General features: G+C 66.1%; 3 protein-coding genes across 3 annotated transcripts; all 3 read left to right on the top strand.

Annotated features, from left to right (window-relative positions):
* Positions 1 to 446: 446 nt before the first annotated feature.
* Positions 447 to 5,173, top strand: CHLNCDRAFT_143025 (hypothetical protein; the record flags this gene model as incomplete). Its single annotated transcript, XM_005849790.1, has 9 exons — positions 447 to 488; positions 569 to 706; positions 850 to 1,134; positions 1,301 to 1,363; positions 1,492 to 1,584; positions 3,666 to 3,689; positions 3,786 to 3,960; positions 4,052 to 4,188; positions 5,057 to 5,173. The coding sequence occupies 9 exons, from the start codon at positions 447 to 449 to the stop codon at positions 5,171 to 5,173; spliced, it is 1,074 nt and encodes a 357-aa protein (XP_005849852.1).
* A 779-nt stretch (positions 5,174 to 5,952) lies between these two features.
* On the top strand, positions 5,953 to 10,876 carry CHLNCDRAFT_143024 (hypothetical protein; the record flags this gene model as incomplete). The annotated part of the gene is made up of 14 exons (XM_005849789.1): positions 5,953 to 5,968; positions 6,055 to 6,157; positions 6,248 to 6,409; positions 6,564 to 6,667; positions 6,763 to 7,067; positions 7,205 to 7,873; positions 8,336 to 8,483; positions 8,637 to 8,824; positions 8,993 to 9,151; positions 9,328 to 9,529; positions 9,671 to 9,945; positions 10,050 to 10,154; positions 10,313 to 10,477; positions 10,604 to 10,876. 14 exons carry the CDS (start codon positions 5,953 to 5,955, stop codon positions 10,874 to 10,876), a joined length of 2,874 nt encoding a protein of 957 aa, XP_005849851.1.
* A 600-nt stretch (positions 10,877 to 11,476) lies between these two features.
* Positions 11,477 to 18,180, top strand: CHLNCDRAFT_143023 (hypothetical protein; the record flags this gene model as incomplete). The annotated part of the gene is made up of 18 exons (XM_005849788.1): positions 11,477 to 11,541; positions 11,718 to 11,839; positions 11,930 to 12,807; positions 12,941 to 13,059; positions 13,216 to 13,945; positions 14,106 to 14,541; positions 14,717 to 14,942; positions 14,975 to 15,124; positions 15,249 to 15,444; positions 15,566 to 15,681; positions 16,230 to 16,442; positions 16,532 to 16,665; positions 16,771 to 16,846; positions 16,970 to 17,058; positions 17,178 to 17,344; positions 17,442 to 17,573; positions 17,698 to 17,729; positions 17,835 to 18,180. The coding sequence occupies 18 exons, from the start codon at positions 11,477 to 11,479 to the stop codon at positions 18,178 to 18,180; spliced, it is 4,227 nt and encodes a 1,408-aa protein (XP_005849850.1).
* Positions 18,181 to 18,641: the final 461 nt, after the last annotated feature.

Raw genomic sequence — 18,641 nt, 5'->3', positions numbered from 1 at the left:
CTGGAGGCGGCGGCGCAGCAAAGGCAGCTATCTGACACAGCTGTGCTGAGTGCACGTCTGAAGCAGCTCAGTTGCCTGGTCCCCCACAGCTGGTTCCACACGCTGAGGGTGAGTAGGGGCTGCCATCTATCCCGAGCCTCAAAAGTTCTTCCCTTTAACAAAATTCTGCTGTTTGAGTTTCTAGCATGCAACGTGTGCTGCTGCAGGCAACGACGCCGAGATTGGACTTTTCAAGCGCTCATGCGGCTCTCGCTGCCAGGCAGGCAGCCTGCAGCAGCTGGCAGCATAAAATGCAGCAGGTGTGTGGCAGATGTCGTGCCAAGCCGCCAGTCAAGTGAATGCTCCCTTCTGGTGCTTGCACTCATGCCTGCCCTTGAGCTGCTTCCGCAATTCGTAACCAAAACATGGACCGTGTGGCGCAGATTAGTGATGGCTTGTCTGCGATCATGGCAGCCGCTGCCGAGCCGGCCGCTGCGAGCGACACTCAGGTGAGGAGTGGGCGCTGCTGACGATGCCCTTGCTCCCCGTTGATAATGCTGACTATGGTGCACCTTTGCCTTTCTTCCAGTTCTTGCATGAGCATGACCAACAGCGGATCCGGCAGCAGCAGCTGGAGGCGTTGCTGGCAGCCACCAGCTTCCCAGTCGCCCGCCTGCGGCAAATGCTGCAGCATCTTGTCGAGGAGCTACGCATTCCTGCCACTCTGGTGAGAGTTCAGCCAGGCAGGCTGCCAGCCTGACAGTGGCGGGCTGCTGGCAGTGTGCCTGTGTGCGTGGTGCCTGCCTCCTTGCCGCCACTGGTTGTCCTCCTGTCCTCATGCTGTTTCTTGCTGTGTCCCATTTCTGCCAGGCCTTTCTTGTCGATCCGATCCTGCTTATCAGCAGCATCGGCACATTCGGGGAGCCTCCGTCCAGCTTCAGCCGGAGCGACACAGCTGGGGATACAAGCGGCAGCAGCAGCAGCAGCAGCAGCAGCAGCAGCACCTGGGTACTGCAGGCACAGCAGTACGAGATTTATAAATTTGATGTCAGCAGACAAGTCGTCTCTAACTCCACAGTCCTGTATGCTGACAGCCTGGCAGAGTTTGAGGCACAAGCCAGGCTGCTCTTCAGGCCAGGGCAGTTGAGCTCTCTGGTAAGCATGCGTCAGTATGCTGCTGCCTGTGCACTGCAGCTGCTGCTGCTGCGGCGGTGGTTGCGGTGGCGGCAGCCATGCACGTTTCCAGGCGTTGCATGCAATTGAGAGCCATGCGCGTGTGGCCAGGGCAAGCTGGAGCCCTTCCTTCCTCCCTGTACTGCAGTATAAGCAGCTGGTGACTGAGACAGAGGCCCAGACGGATGGCGTGCTGGGCCTGCTGCGCAGCGTAGGGGCGCTGCCGGACACGCTTCCTGACGTGCAGGTAGTGTCTACAGGGCTTCAGGTCCGCCCCATGCCCCCACGCGTGCCCCATGCGTGGGGGCGCTGCATAACACTAATGCATTGTGACTGCAGAGCTTTGCTGACCTGGCAGTCGTGAGTGACCTGCCGGAGCTTGAGCTGATACAGGACGACTTGATGCGGCCTTGCCGTGGCGCCATGTCGCAGGTAAACCGCCTGCCTTTGCAGCGGCATAGCTGACCGGCTCAGCGCCAATCCAAGCCAATTCCTTCGGGAACGCCTAATAGAATCGCCAAGGCTTCGGCACAGGCCTCCCCGGGACCCATTCACTACTAGTGGGGGGTACTGCACTTGGCGTGTCGGGCAGATCAAATAATGGTCTAAATCATTACTAGCCTACAAAGCTTCATTCAGCACACAGACCGGCCGCCTCTTGCTCGAGGGCGGCCCACTTTGGCCTGGGCAGCCCGGGCCGCCCTCCCCCCCCCGGGCGCATGTTCGGTGTTGGAGGGGTGTGCCCAGCGATAGGGGGCCCCTGAAGGCATGCGCCGAGGCCGGGAAGCGTGGTTCGGCGCTGCTGCACGCTTGGCGATTTGAACAGAACCACGTGCCGCCGAGCTGCGGCCGCAGTTTCCGGCCCACGGTCTACGGTCGCAAGCCACGGGACTCGGCGGCACGGCGTTTGGCCCCAAGCTTGCTGCCGCCGCCGCCGCCGCCGTGCCCGGGGGGCAGCGCGGCGGCGGCGGCACGCTGCGACGCCCCCGTGCTGCCGAGCTGCGGCCGTAGTTTCCTGCCAGAAGGCCACAGCCACGGGACTCGGCGGCACGGCGTTTCGGTCCACGGCTTGCTGCCGCCGCCGTCGCAGGGGTGCTGCCTGCGGCGGCGGCGGCACGGCGTTTGGGTCCACGGCTTGCTGCCGCTGCCGCCGCCGCAGGGGTGCTGCCTGCGGCGGCGGCGGTAGCGCACGTGGCAACCCCCCGCGTTTCCTTGCCTCCCATCCACCGGACCCCGTCCTGCGCTTCACTTTGTTTAGGGAGGGGCTGCTCACTGCTCATTGCTCATTGCTCATCGCACACTGCTCAACGCTCATTGCCCTATATCCCACCCAGCCGCAGGACTCCACTGCCGCCCGCGCCCCGCCCCATCTGGCCGCTTGCGCGCCCCATCCCCCCTCGATGGGGCCCACCCACACCGGGGCCTCGCCCCCTCCCGCCCACTGCTTTCTCAACGGCCCCGAGCCGGGGCTGCCCTCATTGCATACATAGTGCGCCTTTCCCTGCTTTTCTAGTGACCTAGCGTTCCGCACTGCCGTTTGGCCAGCCCATGCTCCCGTACCGTTGCGTTTCTCCCCAATGCGCCATGCCACTTTGCCAGTCATACACACGTTTCGATGCGTGCCCTGTCAGCTGCTTGCGTTGCATGTCGCCTTGCTCCACCCCTGTTTTATTGCTTTCTCTGCTTTCGCCCGGTTCCCGTCCCGTTTCGGCGGGGAGTCTATGTTGCAAGCTAGTTCTTGCTTTACCAGACTTTAAGCCCACACAAGCTAAAGCTAGACGTTAAAACCGGGAAGTTAAGCCTGTGGAGGCTCTTCCCCACCTTTACCTTTACCTTTTTGACAACTCACCTTGACAACTCACCTAAGACTTCTTCTGCCTGCCTGCCCGCCTGAGGTGGTGCAGGAGGAGTCAGTCCTGCGCGTCGATCGTTACCTGCGTCAGTTCCAGCAATCTGGCTGCGCAGCTGCCAGCATTGCTGATGTCGCAAAGTTCTGCGGTATTGGTCCTCTCAAGGGCACGTGGCCACCAGTAGACGATGCGGATGCCAGCGTGCGTATGGGAATTGCTCGCGCGCAGGGTGGCCCCGCTGGGTCTCAAACGGTCGCCAATCAGCCAATGCCTTTGCGGTGCAGGGTTGGGCTGCCTTGGACCTCGGCTGGTTACGTGGCAGGGCCCTGCTGCGCCTGCTAGTGCTTGGCACACATGACAGGAGCCTGCTGGGACCGATTGCCGTGGCTATCAGAGGGCGTGGCCTTGACAGCCTGAGGCAGCTGCTGGTTATGGAGGTGCGCTGTGCTGCAGTGCCCTCAGTCATTTTGATTTGAGCACAAATCCACAAGCTCCCCCCCTGCGCTGGTGACCTTGCAGGAGCCTGAGCTTGCTGAAACTGTGTTGGAGATGGTGCGGGCAGCCAGGGCAGCCCAGAAGCAAAGCATGCTTGACACGCGGCTGCTGCGGCAGCTTCTGCATGTCCTGGGCGATGTGGTGCCGAGGCCTCCCCTGCCTGCCCAGGACGCGGCTGATGATGATGCCAAGGTGATGAGCGGCTCTCAATCAGTGTCTGTTTGGCTTCTCCACCCCTCATGTGCCAGTTTCAGTTTCACCACCTGGCTCCCCCGGACGTGTCTGCAGGTCGTGCAGTTAAAGCTGCAGTTGTGCCACGAGCTGCGCCTCATGATCAACTGCCTGAGCCGGCGGCAGCTGCTGACCAGGGAGGCGCTGTACTGCATGGTGGTAGACGTGTCGCGGCACGTTGGCGGGGAGGAAGCTGAGCAGGCGCTGTTCATGCTTCGCTCCGGGGAAAAGGGTACGCAGGAGAGGCATGGCTGCCAGACCTCCAATGCATCTTTTCAACTTGGAAGCGCCAATTCTGAGCACAGTTTGTTTTGTGCCTTCAGGCGTCCCGGGCGCTGCTGGCGTGCTGGGCTCCATGGGGTGCATGCCGCTGCCGTCCTTGGAGCGCTTGCACTGCTTTGTGTGCTGGCTGCTGGGGATTGGGATTGGCGGCGTGGAGGAGCTGGGCCCGCAGTACGAGGTGAGCGAGGGTGGTGCTGCATGGGCGCGCAGAGGAGCGCTGGCATGTGGCCTGCAGTTGCGTTGGGTTGCTTCCATCACACGTTCCACAGCTGCAGCAACGTCTCCTCCTGCACTTCCTTTGTTCAGGACGCCCTGTGTTCTTTGCATGAGGTGCTGCTGCTGCCAAGTGGAGGTGCTGGGATGATCCAGCTTGCGCCGGCCGGGCTCGATGCTGCGCTGCATGCTATGAAGGTGTCGCAACAGGTGAAACCCGCAGATTGCCCCATCAAATCCTGTGCGGGCTGGGAAGCATCCTGGTCCCGACGCATCCCGACCCCACAGCGCATAGCATCCTTTCTGATCACCGCCGTGTTTCTGCATGGGATTTGCCTGTCTGCAGGTGGACTCAAGCAGCAAAGCGCATGTGCAGACCAACACCATCTGTGGCCTCTGCTTTGAGGCAGCAGAGGGCACGGCCACAGCCAACCAGGCGATGCAGGCCTTGCTTTCGCTGGCAGAACCGCCAGCAAAATCTCGGGTGCAAAGCCGCGTAAGCAGCTTTCCTGCTGGGCTGTACGGCAGCCAGTTAAGCGACAGGTGAGCAGCCGCCAGGCTACCCCCATCACTTGCGATATTTGGTGGTTTGCAGTGCTGCCTGCATGCACCGCACCTCATGGGAGTTGGGAAGAACTTTGAATTGTTTTCGATGTGTGTCTTGTAGCGACAGACAGAGAGTGGTGGAAGTTATGGAGGCTCAAGCATACTTGGCTCAGGCGCTGCCCCCGCTGCTTTTGGTGGTAGGCATCGCTGACCAGCAATGTTTATAGCATTGCATGTCCCCCGCCTCACTCGCCTCCCATGCTCACTGCTGCTGCCATCTGCTGCAGGGCGAACTGCTGTCGTGGGGTGCGATGGTGGTGCGAAAGGAGGAGGACGAAGCAGCACCAGTCATCCGCGTTCTGGCCGGCTTGGTGCAGCGGCAGGACCTGGTGAGCACCACATGACAGCTATGCACACATGTTGGGAAGAGGGCTGTCTATTCATGCTGTCAGCCCGTCCCTGCCAGCCCGCTTTATAGTGTGTGCATCTGAGCTGCAGGGTATGCTAGAGTTGAGTGAGCGCGGCGCAGAGGCTGTGATCGGCACCCGTCGGCCTGGCAGGCCTAAGCTGCTAAGGATCCCCACGTCCCCCACCACGTTGTGGGGGTTGCGTGTCCGGCAGGACGGGGAGCGGGGCCAGGGTGGGGTGACCCTGGGACGCTCAGCTGGGGGGAGGGTGGTCGGAGCCATGGAGAGGGTGCTCCATGGTCCACCCCCTCTCTTGATGCCCCTTGATCACGTGTGCCCCCTGCCCAAGGTCTGCTCACGCGGCCTATCATAGCGGGGCGACTGTAACACAGGGTTTGATGGATACGCTGGGGCCGCTCCTGCAAGGTGTGCACCCTCTGACGCATTCAACCGCATATAACAAACAAGCATTCAGCGGAAGGCCGTCTTTGTCTGCCTGGCACCTGCGGCCTGCAGGGATTGCGGCGACTGACAGACTCGGGGATGGAGTAGCGTGGATGCACCTGTTGGTGTGCCAAATGCTCTTTCTGTATCTGACTACCAGACAGGGGTGAGCATCTGTGCTGTGTGCCTAAAGCTGGTCGCTGCCGGCTGTCCGCTGACACGCAGCCCATGAGTTGCTGCCCTGAAGGCGGTGCACACCTACGCAGCAAGAAACCATCGAGCAACAACTCACCAAGCTTCGGGAGGGCACAGCTGAGGTCCCTGCAGAGACAATGCAGAAGCGCAAGGGTGAGCGGGATGGACATGGAGAAGCTCAAGCTCTTTTTGCCAAGGCCCTCATAGCTGACCTGGTTTCCATGCGCTGCCCCATGCAGATGTGCTGGAAATGCAGGCCCGGTACCAGCAAGAAGTCCAGCGGTGGAGTGGCGCTGTCAGGGACTACCTGCAATGGCTGCAGCTGCCGGTGCAAGATCAACGGTGGGTGACCTGGCGGCTGCATCAGGCTGGCTGGAAACACCAGCTCAGGCCCACTGGTGTGCGGCTGCCCTCTGGCTCGCATGCGTGCAGTCGGGAGCAGCCAGATGTAGCAGAGGTCGTGCGCACACGGCGGGCGGTGATTGACGGGATGGATGCCGTGATTGAGTACTGCCGGCGTTCTCGGTCCGAGGCGGCTGTCTGCCTGACTGGGATGGCAGATGCCTGCTACCTCCATGCGCGCCGTCAGCTGGCGTGAGTGGGGCTGCCCGCATGCTGCTTCGATTTCTACCGGCTGGCAGACGCTGCAGGTTGCTGCGCCTCGTGCGACTCGCAGCGTGAGCGTTGGCTACATGCGGGGAGTCATGCCCGATACCCTCCCATGCCATGGCCCCGTGTGTGCCTGCAGGGAGTGGCGGCAGACCTACTGCACGGTATATCCACAGCTGCGCTTGGCGGAGCTGATGATTGCACACATCCTGCCCTTGAAGTGGAGCGCAGAGTTCTGCGCAGGTGATGGGCTGCAGCCACCTTGCATGATGGGAGTGTGCTCATCCCTGTGCGTGAGCCAGCCAGCGGCATCTGATGTGCCCGCTTCACGATTGCAGATGAGGGAGGTGGCGCCGGGGAGCGCCAGGCACAGCAGGCAGAGGAGCGGCGGCAGCTGGGCGCGGAAATGCAGGGACGGGCTGCTGCGGATGCTGGCGCAGCCCAGCCGGGCAGGCAGCACCCCGGAGCTCAGCGGGATCAGGCGCCCCACGGCAAGAAGGCCTCCAAGAAGCAGCGGCAGGCGGCGCCCAAGCCGCTGCCGCTGGATGAAGAGAGTCGTAAGGCTGCCGATGCAGCCGCACAGGCAGCGGCAGCTGAGCTGGTGGCCCTGGAGGAGGCGCAACAGGCAGCGCTGGCCAAAAAGGTGGGGGCGCCCTTGTGTCGATGGCCTGAATGGAGGCAGGGTGGGTGCCCATGCACCCCAGTCTCTCGCTCAAGCATGCCATCCTGCACCATTGCACCGCCTGATGGCACGCCTACCTGCCTATGCCTCGCATGCAGGACGAGAAGCGCAAGGCCAAGAAGGAGCGGCAGAAGGCGGCCAGGATGGGCGCCGTGGCTGCTGCTGCTGGCGAGGAAGGCAGTGCTGGGGCCGCGGCTGAGGCTGCTGCCAAGCGGGCAGCTCAGGACGCGCAGGCTGGCGGCAGGGAAGAAGCAGTGACAGGAGATGAGGCGGCAGAGGCTGTGAGTGAGGTAGCAGAGCCAGAGCAGCAGGGCATGCAGCCTAGCACTGTGGATGCAGAGCAGGCTGCTGAGCAGCTCGGCGGTGCCGCTGCCGGCCAATCAGTGCAGGCAGAGACCGCGCGGCCGCGTGCCGCTGAGCAGCCTTCTGTGGCAGCAGTCTCCCGCTACGCTGTGCTGGAGCAGGATGAGGAGCAGCAGGCCGGAGGCGGTGATGAGCTGGCACCAGCTGGCAGACCCCAGCGCCGCAGCAAGGGGAGCAGGAAGAAGGCGGCGAGGGACAGCAGCGCCGAAGCGCACGTCCGCTCACCATCCGTCAGTGCCGCCACGGTTCCCGAACCTGCACCACATCAAGTTGCTGCTGAGGAGGAGGAGGCAGCCGAGGTGGCGGCTCCGCCTGCTTCTGCAGCAGCAGACTCCTGGACAGATGCCGGCTATTGGGAGCCTGTGCCGCGAGAGCTTCTGAGGGAGACGGTCTGGGAGGAGAAGGTGGGCGGCAAGAAGAAAGGTGCAGCAGGTGTTCAGCACAGCCAGCCACCCGAGCAGACTCCCGGCGGCAGCGGCAGCTTCGCCGCGCCAGCAGCGCCACCCAGCGAGGGGCCAGGTGCTGCCCGCGTCAGTCGCCAGGCCCCCGCTCCGGGCTCCTATAGCGGCCTGCCATCGCCCGGCATGTCAGGCCCTGCACCCGCCTCGGCTGCATCGGCACCGGCCCATGCCATGCGCAGCGGCAGCAGGGAGCGCACAGAGCCTCAGGCCGTGGCAGGTGCAACACTCCCATTCAGCTACAGCGCAGCGACTCGCCACTCTGCAGCCAGGGCCAGAGGTGGCCCGCCGGACCCTGGCCCAGGCAGCGCGCAGCAGGGCAGCAGGCAGCAGCCAGCCAAGCAGCCTGCCAAGCCTGCTGCATCATCTTCCTCACCATCTGCCTCCGCTGCCTCGCCATCCATCCAGCACGGCGACAGCCCAGCCCCTCTGGACAGGGCAGCCAGCAGCAGCAGCAGCACCAGCTGGCCGGCAGCTGCCGCGCCTGCCGCATCCACGCCGCCTGCTGATGTGGCTGCTAGTGTGGATGACACCGATTTTGAGAGCCTCCTGCTGAGTGAGCTGGCATGAGCTGGCGGGGGCCGCGCTTGCCGCACATGATGCACGTGTCAGGCTGTGATGCAGAAATGGGAACGTGGGATAGCTGGGATATGGCCTGCTCGCTCCACCTGCCTGTCGTTACTTCTTCGTACTTCTTCCCCGCCTGCAGCCCTGGGCGTTTCGGCGGCAAGCGCCGAGGGAAGCAGCAGCAGCGCCTGGGGCGGTGCACCAATGCTGGCGCCCACCCCGGCGCTGCAGCCAGTGGCTGATGCCGCCTACAACCACAGCATGCATGTCAGCGACGGCGGCAGCCTGCCGCAGCCCATCTTTGATCCCTCTTCACTCTTCCTGGGGCAGGTGGCAGGGCCATTTGCTGGCCTGCCGGGCCTGCCATACCCCGTGCAGGGCGGCCAGCAACCCCTGCCTCCCCCTGAAGCCCTGATGCCGCCCCCTTGGCAGCAGCAGCCCACGGGACCAACGCTGCCGCCTGAGCTGGCAGCCCCAGCCCCAGCCCCGGCTCCACAGCAGCAGGCACGGGGCCCCGAGCTGCCTCCCGCGGGGCAGCAGCAGGCCGCGGGCGGCGAGCTGTGCCTGCCGGGCCTGCGCAACGAGGCCGGCGAGTACAACTGCTTCCTCAACGTCATACTGCAGTGCCTGTGGCACTGCCGCGACTTCCGCCAGCAGGTGAGGGAGGCGGCTGGCATGGGCGGCCTCGACTTGATATGGCCGCCATCCTGGCACAGGAGCCGAGCCGGGCTCGCTGCTGTGGGATACCTTCTTCCACTGCGCTTCTCTGCCTCATCCACCGAGCTTCCCTGCATGGCCTTGCCTTCAGCTGATCCTCATCCTGGCTGGTGCAGGTGCTGAGCTGGCCGCCTGAGCTTGTGGCGGCAGACGCCGTGGTGGGCGCCCTGCACGGCCTGATGGCAGAGCTGCAGCAGCACCAGGCGGCAGCCGCCGGGGCGGAGGGCAGCCAGCAGGAGGGCGACCGCGGCAGCGTGGTGGACCCGTCCCGCCTGCGCGCCGCACTGGCCGACGTCCCCGGCAGCGCCTTTGGCCAGGGTGAGCGAGGCTCGCCTGCCTGACCGCCCACCTGTGCTGCGCAGCGGCAGCGATGGTTTGGTGGTTGGGGCATAGGGTGGGCATGTGGCTGGCCATCCCATGGCGCACCCACGCGCGCCCGCGCTGCGCACCTGCCTGCAGGCGAGATGAGCGATGCGGGGGAGGTGCTGCTGACGGTGTACGAGTGCATTCTGGCGGCGGAGAAGGCGGTGGGGGTGCCCCCGCACCGCTCCTCCGTGGAGGCCACCTTTGGGCTGCACCTGAGGGAGTGGGTGTGGTGCGGCGACTGCCAGCTGGCCACGCACCACCACAGCTTCATGCAGTGCTTCTATGACACACAGGCAAGCGGGGTGGGGCGGTACGGGGTGGTACAGGACGGGACGGGCTTTGTGCTGGGTGACGCCCTGGTGGCCCCAGTGTGCTGCCTGTTGAGACGTGAATGAGGCGGTGCCTTGGAGCTGCTGCTTCCGCCACCCTGCTCACCTGTGCCGTGCCTCTCTCGAGGCTTGCCTGGCTGCAGGCTGCCGCGCTGCGCTCCTGCATGGCTCGCCTGATCAAGCAGCGCAGCCGGGGCGTCATCCAGCCCCGCAGCTTTGGCGGCGTGCTGGGCGAGCTGGCCAAGCAGGTGGGTGGGGTGATGCCGGAGGTGGGAGGGGCAGCAGACTGAAGGGGCTTGGTTACAACCGAGTCATGAAATTGTGTTTACTGTGTAGGCCTGACCCTCGAATCCGCCGCTCCAAGCACCACACGTGTCCACTGTGCCGCCCTTCCTCCCCCCTGCAGTTCAAGACGTGTGACAGCGACATTGGCGGCTGCGACAAGCGGCAGCCTGTGCGGCGGGTGGTGGAGGCGCCGCTGCCTCGCATCTTCACCCTGCAGATTGCCTGGCAGTCGCACCGCGAGACGCCGCACAACATCGCCGAAACCATGGGGGCGGTGCAGGAGCAGGTGGGCGGCCCAGCGGCAGAGCAGGCTGGGCCGGCGCTCCAACTCATGACCCCCCCGATCCAACACTCCCAAACTCCACCCGCGATTGGGAAACGCCCAGCCCGCCTTCTCCCTGCCCCCCTGCAGCTCTGGCTGCGCGACCTGTTCCGCGACAGCGAGCAGGCGGAGGCGGCTGAGGTGGCGGGGACGCGGTACCGCCTGGCCTCCATGGTCTGCTACTACGGCCGCCACTACTTTGCTTTCCTGCTGCTGCCCGCCAGCGGGGGCTGGGTCATGATGGACGACGCAGCCAGCACGGTGGTGGGGGGCTGGCCCCAGGTGCTGCACAGGTGCGAGGCGGGGCGCATACAGCCCAGCCTGCTCTTCTACGAGGCGGCGCCGGCGCCGGCGCCCGCCTGAGCGGGGGTGCTGCTGCCTGAAGGGAGGCCTGCTCCCAGGGGCGGCTCACGGCAGCAGCATGCCATCATATGTTAGCGCCACAGGACCTGTAATGCGTGTGTTAAGCTTGGAAGCCTTGCCCTGCAATGTGGCGTGCCGAGGAGGGTAGCGGGCGCTGCACTGCGCTGCGGCCCGCCTGTCGGCATGATGCATCTTGCTCTTTGCTGCAAACCCAGCATCGTTACACTCGTAGAAACTCCAACCGAGCAGGGTGTTTGCTCGCGTTCATCAGACCAGTTGCCGCGTGACGGGCGCTCTTCGTGTCCTCGCGTCGTCCGCAGTCCGCAGGCAAGGGGCGGAAGCGGAGCAGGGTGGGAGTGCACCCCGAGCGACGCACAGCGTGGGAGCAACAGACCGTGACGCCAGCCGCGGCGGCATTCTCGGCCGCCATGGACGGCGCCCAGCCAACCTGCCCGCTGGCGAGTATTGAGCAGACCAATCATTCTGGATGCCCAACAGGGCGCTGCACTGGGCTACGCCCTTTGGTGCCTCAGGAATGCAACAAAACTTTGAGTCCTCGCCCGCCTGCAGTATGCGGTCCATGGCGGCGGCGCGCAGACGATGGCCGAGTGGTATGCACGCCAAGGGTACGATGCCGGCAAATACAAGTGCCTCCTGTGCCCCTTGTGAGTCTCCTCCCTCTCCCACCAGGGGCGTTGTTCACAGGGGCAGCATGTGCATACGCCTGACGGCATGATGCCCACCGTCCTGCCCCGCCCCAGAGCATGGGCGGCATGGTCTTAGTGCAGATGTGGTCCACCCTGCTGCTTGGTCAACACAGGGGCTCCCTGCCTGCCTGCAGGTCAGCACAGAACGCCTGCGTGCACTCCACCCACTCCTCCGCCTGCTTCTACGCCCACACCGCCTTGGAGCTGCGGCACGACGTGTCGACTTGGGCGGACCGCTGGCGGCTGCAGCAGACGGGTGCGCCGGCGCTTCGATCACTCGCCGCCAGCCGAGGTGCTGCTGTTGTGCAGCAACTGACTCTTGCATCCACCCCGTCTGCTCCCCCAGTTCGCGTTATTCACGAGCTGCCTGAAGGGTCCACCTGGGCCGACATGGAGCACCGCACGCAGCCCTGCATCGAGTTTTTGCAAACAGGCACGTGCCCCGCCGGTCACGGCTGCCGGCGCGCTCATTCGCTTGCCCAGCTGCAGCCGCGCCCCGTGCCCGCCCCGCAACTGCGCGCCGCGCTGGAGCAGCAGGGCTGGGCGCTGCCGCCGGCACTTGGTGAGCTCGGGGAGCAGCAGCAGGAGCTGCCGCTGCCGTTGCCCGCAGCGCAGCAGTACGGGGCCTGGCAGGCGGCGTGTGAGGTCAGCGCCACGGCGGCAATGGCAGCAGATGCTGGCAGGCGGGCTCTTGCCCTTGCCGCCAAGCACCCTGCGCACCCTGCACCCGCCAGCGGCAGCCCGGCCGCTGGCGCCAAGCGCGAGGCGGCCCAGGAGCCCGCAGGCCTGGCAACAACACCCAAGCGCCAGCGCAGCGACGGTCTGGGCTGCGCCCTGGCTCACCCGGCGGCGCAGTGCAACGGGGCAGCAGCAGAAACGGCACCTCCAGCTGCGTCTGATGCGGCCCAGGCGGCGCCTGTCGAGCCTTCAGGCACCCGGCAGAGCTCTCCCGGCACCCGTGAGGGCCACAGCACAAGGGAGGACGGCCAGCAGCTGCCGCAGCAGCCGCCGCAGCCGCCACAGGAGCATGGCAGTGCCCAGCAGCCGGCTTCACCACTGAAGCAAGGCGCGCAGCCGGCGTCACCACGGCAGCCACCATCGCCCTCGCTGGTCGGCCGGGTGTCCAACCTGGAGGCCAGGCTGGGGTTGGCTCATTCGGAGCTGCAGCAGCGCGGCGAGGCGCTACTGAACTTGCAGCAGGATCTGCAGGCAAGCTGGGGGCATGTCAGGCGCCACGTCATGCTGCATGCACTGCCGCCTGTGCATGCATGAAATGGGTGGGTCACACAAGCGCGAGCCCCCCCCCCCCCCTGAGTGTCCTCCCACATGTGCTGGCGGGCTGGTGGCGGGGCTGCAGGCGGCGCAGGCGGCGCGCGGGCGCCTGCAGGCTGAGCTGGTGGCGCTCAAGGAGCAGCACGCCGTGCTGCAGGGCGACTACGATGCCAAGGACAGGGACTGGGCGGAGCTGCAGGGCAGGTGGGTGGGCTGTGGTGGTGGGGAAGGCGGGCTGGCAGTGCGGTAGGTGCCCCGATGCCAAGGATGGCTGGCAGGGTCGTGCCCAGCAGTCCAGCACTGGGCCTGGGCCTCTGGCTGCTGCCGTTCATCTGGGCCACTGCCCAGCTGCCGCCGCAGGACGCAGCAGGCGGAGGCGGCAGAGGCGGCCGCCGACGCGCGAGCAGCTGGCGCGGAGCGGGAGCGGGAGGCGGCGGCTCGCGAGGTGCAACGCATGCAGGCTCGGCTGCGGGTGGTGGAGGAGGCGACCCGGGCGGTGCAGGCAGGCGCGCGGCAGGCGCTGGGCGCCGCGGAGCCGAGCCGTCTGCGCGGGGAGCTGGCGCTTGCGCTGAAGGAGCAGGAAGCCCTGGAGCGGCAGGTGGCGCAGAGGGACGCGTCGCTGGCGGCCGCCGCCGGCGAGCTGGCTCGCCGAGAGGAGGAGGCGGAGCGGGCGCGGCGGGAGGCGGCCGCGGCGGCACAGCAGGCGCAGCAGGCGGTGCAGGAGCTGGAGACAGCGGCGCAGGAGGCGCGGCAGCTGGCGGCGGTGCGGGGCGAGGCGGTGGGGGTGCTGCAGGAGCAGCTGGCGACAGCCAACATGCGCTGCCAGCAGCTGGAGAGCAGCGCCGCCAGGCAACAGGCAGCAGCCGGCGTCCCAGCTGCTCCTGCGCCGGCAGCAGCCCTGTCGGCGCACCAGCAGCAGGTGCAGCAAGCCGCTTCGCCGGCCCCGCCGCCGGGCAGCATCGCGCTGGGGAGCAGCGGCAGCGGCGGCGGCGATGCGACCGGCAGCAACTTGGAGGGGCTGCAGCGGGAGGTGGCCAAGAGGGACAAGAAGCTCGCTCTCATGACGGCAGCGCTGAGGCGAGACACGGAGGTGGGTGGGAGTGGGTGAGGCGGGCCGCGGGTGTCAGCTCTGTGATTCCGAGCAGAGCGGCGGGGGAAAGATGGCACAGGAGGCAGCTTGCTGCAGGCCTTGTCCAGCGAGCAGCCTCGTGGGCAGCTCATCGATGCTGGCTGTGCACCTGTGCCTGCAGAAGCACAAGCGGCAGGTGGCGGAGCTGCAGGCGCAGCTGGCAGCGGCGACGGCGGCTGCCGGAAGGCCCAGCACTAGTGCGAGCACCCCGCAGGGGTCTGCCTTGCAGCAGGACAAGCGTCAGCACCCCGAAGTTGCGACCACCGGAGGAGTGGCGCCTCCACCCCAGCCGGCAGCGTGGCAAGAGCTGCAGGAGCCAGCGGGCGCCGCAGAGGCCGCCGCCACAGCTTCCCAGCAGGAGCAGGCCACGCTGCAGCAGCATGTTGCAAAGCTGGAGGCTGCAGCTGCAGGCGCCGTCGCTGTTCATCATCAAGGCAGCCAGCAAGTGGGGGCCCTGCTGGCAAAACTTGCCGCAGCTGACAGGGCTGCTGCCAGCGCAGAGGCAGCTGCCGCAGAGGCCTGCGGAGGTGCCGACAAGCTGACCCTTCAGCTTGCAGGTGCTTGTGTCACATGGTGTTGGGCGGCGTTGTTTGTGTGTTGATGCATGCGTGCATGAGCAGGAGGGGCGGGCAGTTGGTCCAGCGCTGTCAAAGCCTGCGCCACAGAGTCCTGCACATCCCGGTACTTTCCAGCTCCCCACCCTACCCAACCGTCCCGCCCATCCACATGCAGCCAAGGAGCAGGAGCTGCAGGAGGCACGGCGCGCGGCTGCCCCGGCGCAGCAGCAGGTGGAGGAGTTGGCGCGGCAGCTGGAGGCGCACACGGCGGCGGCGGAGGAGCAGCGGCAGTACGCGGAGACCGCCGAGGCCGATGCCGGCGAGCTGCGGCAGCGGCTGGCCAAAGCCGAGGAGCGGCTCAAGGCGAGGAGGGCGCTGCCTGGGGCAGCGCAGGGCGCCCTGTCTTCTTCTGCCGCTCTCGCCCCACACGCAGCCGGCAACGGCCTCCACTCACCTTGCACAAACGCTGCCTCCCTGGACATCTGCAGAACGCCAACGACGACAAAAAGTATCTGAGGGAGGAGCTGGCGGCGGCGAGGCGGGAGCTGGATGAGCTGGCGGTGCTGCGCGGCGCCCTCCCAGGGTGAGCGCCTACCTTGGGGCCGCTGGGATGATGCATGCATCGCACCGTGTTGTGCTCTGCAGCCTGCTGGCGGTTGCCTGCTTGCAGCCTCTGCTAATCCCAGCACGTTGTTTTCCCACTCAAGGCCTGTGCCGCCCGGCTTCGACCACCTGCCGCCCCTGCCGCCGTCCCCGCCGCCGCCGCCGCCACCGGCGCCCGGCTTGCCTGTGGGGTGGCTGCCGCCTGCGCTGTGGGACCATGTGGAGCATGTGGCGCGGGCAACGCGGGGGGCAGTGCTGCCAGAGCACTTTGAGAGGCCGCGAGTGCAGGAGCTGCTGCTGGTGAGCTGGCTGCATTGGCGGCCTGGAACATGGCGGCGGCCTTGCTGCACTGCTTTCGGCGGGGGCTCTCGCCGGATGCCCCCAGCGGTGCGATGCTGTGCTGGGCTGCCTCGCTGTGCAGAGCATGAGCGAGCCGCAGCAGCGCGGCTTCCTGGATCTGCTTGTCAGGGAGGGGGCCAGGCGGCCGGTGAGCGACCCTGTCCGGTTCATCGTAGCTTGGGCCCAGGACTTTCTGGCGTGAGCAGCCGGCCCCCTTGTGTTGACGGCGAGCGGCAGCGACGTGTGGCGGGAGCTGGGGAGCAGCCCTGACCCCCCACCCGTGTATGTTTGTGTGCATCATCAGGTTATCAAGTCAGGCTGCCCCATCAATAGGCAGAACTGTGCATGTCATGCGAGGTGATAGACACAGCAGCAGCCGAAAAGTTGGGGCGGGAGCGGGCATGCAGGGGGCCCCACCGTAGCTTCGGCGCCCTGGTGTTGCCCTGGCGTGCTGTTCTGGAAACCCCTTATTCCTGCAGGAAGGTGTAAGAATTGGGCTGCACCCGCGCATTGTGCCTGCTCCGCCTGCGGCGCCTTTGCGCCCGTTGACGTGGCGCCACCAGGCTACTTTTCGATCAGCGATCGATTGATCGTCGAACGCTGTCTCGCAGCAAAAATCATCAAATGAAAGTGCTGCTTGCATCACCGCCTACCGCTTCCTCCCATCGCCCTCGCCCGCTCCAGCTACAGGCGGGCACTGCCGGTGGGACTGGTCCAGCGTGGCGCAGCGCTGCGGATGCCTGCAGGCGCCGCCGCCTGACACGGCGAGTGGGCCTCCGCCCAGCCAGCGGCGGCGGCGGCGGTGGCGGCGACGGAGGTGGGGCTGAGGCACCCCTGTCCTTGGACGATGAGGCGTACAGTGAGGCTGCCAGGCGCATAGGCTTCCGCCTTTTCAGCAACCTCCACCCAGAAACACTGAAGCACGAGCCGGGCACGGTGTGGGGCGCGGCGGCGCTAGTGTGAGTCTCGTGCCCATGCCTGGGCAGCGAATCAAGTCACCAGCGTCTTGAACTGAGGGCCACTGACCGTGCCGCTTGCATGGTTGCAGCACGGGCACCACTGTCGGAGCTGGCATCCTTGCGCTGCCGGCGGTGACTGCGCCCTCCGGTTTCATCGCCTCCTCCGCGGCCCTCTCCGCCTTCTGCGCCTTCAGCATTCGTGAGCCTGGAACCATGGAGCTAGGTGGCGGGCGCTCCTGGCGCGCGCGGGTGTGGCGGGGGTGCTGTCAGGGCTGATGCCGCCGCACGGGGCTCCCTCTTTTGGCTCCCCGGCCTCCCCGCTTTGCAGTGACGGGGCTGCTGGTGGCAGAGGTCAACATCAACACTCTGTGCGAGCTTGGCGCTGGCAGAGGCGTGTCGCTCAGGTGTGTGGGACCAGGGTCAGGCCTGCCCACCGGTGCCCCTGCTCGCATGCTGTTCAGCGTGCCAACGGCCCTGCTGTGCCGCTCCCCCAGCGCTGCTCACTCGGTTGGCTTCGCTCCCCGCAGCTCCATGGCGCGTCGCACGCTGGGCGATGGCGGTGCCGCCGTCGTGTCGGCCACCTACCTCCTCATCCACTACGCTCTGCTGGTGGCATGTGAGTGGCGGTCCTGGGCATCCAGGCTGCACCTGCCGCTCCCTGCACGGGTGCACCGCAGATGTGCCTGCTGCGGCTGCACCACCTACGCCTCGTCACCCGCTGTGTCCTGCCTGCAGACATTTCCAAGGCGGGGGAAACCCTGGACAGGGTTGCTGGGCTGCCTGTGCCGCTGGGCGACGCCGCCTTTGGGGCGGCGGTAGGCGGCCTGTGCTTTGCCGCGCGCCCGGCCACGCTGAACCGCGTCAACACGTTCTTGGTCGGAGTGTTTGTGGCGAGCTTCCTGGTGCGTTCCACCTGCCTGGGGCCTGTGGAGTGCCCCGCCCCGGGTGTCCAGCTCCCTATTGCATATTGCGATGCCTGCCCCTGCCTGCCCCCTGCAGGGCCTGGTCAGCGTGGCGGCCGTGGACATGCGCCCGCAGCAGCTGGCTGTGGCCCACTGGGAGGCTGTTCCGGATGCGCTGCCTGTCGTGGCTCTGGCCTACGTCTATCAAAACGTCGTGCCCGTCATCACGGTGAGCATGCTCGCCCCCATGTTGTGCGTTGGCAGGGGTGCCAGGGTTTGGTCCGGACAGGCAAGCAGCATGGCTGGTGCGTGTGCTGAAGGCGGCATTTGGTTGGGGCTCTGCTTGTGTGCAGACCAGCTTGGAGGGGGATGTGGCCAAGATCAGGTGGGCTGGCAGGGGGCAGTGAAGGGCAAAGCTGCCAGCGGGGCGCAAACGACGCCAGGCCGCCGAGTGCTGCCCCTCCTGCCCCCCCCTCTGGCTCTGGCGCAGGCAGGCAGTGATTGTGGGCGTCGCCGTGCCTTGGTTGATGTTCGAGTGCTGGCTGGCCGCTGTGCTGGGCAGCGCTACCGCCAGCAGCAGCAGCATTGGAGGAGGGGGAGGGCCAGGGGACGCGGGGCTGGCGGCCGCAGCAGCAGGGGCCGCAGATGCAGCTGCAGCGGCGGCGGCGGCGGCGGCGGCGGCGGCTGACCCGCTGGCGCAGCTGCGGGATGCCGGGGGCCCGCTGGTCACGCCGCTCATCGACTCCTTCACCTTTTTGGCGGTGGCTACCTCGGCCATCGGCTTCATCCTGGGACTGTCAGACTTCATGGCAGATGCGCTGCAGGCGAGGCCATGAGCGCAGGGACTCGTTTCTGGGGCCGTTGGGGCTGATTGCTGAACTGGGGAACCTGTGTATACCTGGCTGCGACTGGCTGGCATGTGTCTGCTGCTTTGCGCAGCTCCCCACCGGCACCCGCCAGGCGCTGCCCTACCTGCTGGCTGTGATGCCGCCGCTGGCGTGTGCGATAGCTTTCCCAGGTGAGGATGTGGCGGTGCTGTGTTGTGCACCTGGTGCATCGCTGTCGCCCTCCTGTATGCGGGGGGTTACCCCCACCCCTGTCTTCCTCGCAGATGTGTTCTTTTCTGCCCTCGACTTTGCTGGCACCTACGGCGTGCTGACGCTGTTTGGGCTCATGTGAGGCTGCACTGCTTGTTGTGCAGCGCCAGCTGACAATGCTTCAACTGTGCTTTGTTGCTGTGAACCTGCCGTCATCAAATTTGTTATTTGAAGCGTTGCTTGTTTGCAGGCCTGTGGCG

Source organism: Chlorella variabilis (assembly GCF_000147415.1).
Source record: "Chlorella variabilis unplaced genomic scaffold CHLNCscaffold_5, whole genome shotgun sequence".
In the NCBI taxonomy this organism is placed as follows: Eukaryota; Viridiplantae; Chlorophyta; class Trebouxiophyceae; order Chlorellales; family Chlorellaceae; genus Chlorella; species Chlorella variabilis.
This window is presented reverse-complemented; position numbering and strand designations above follow the sequence as displayed.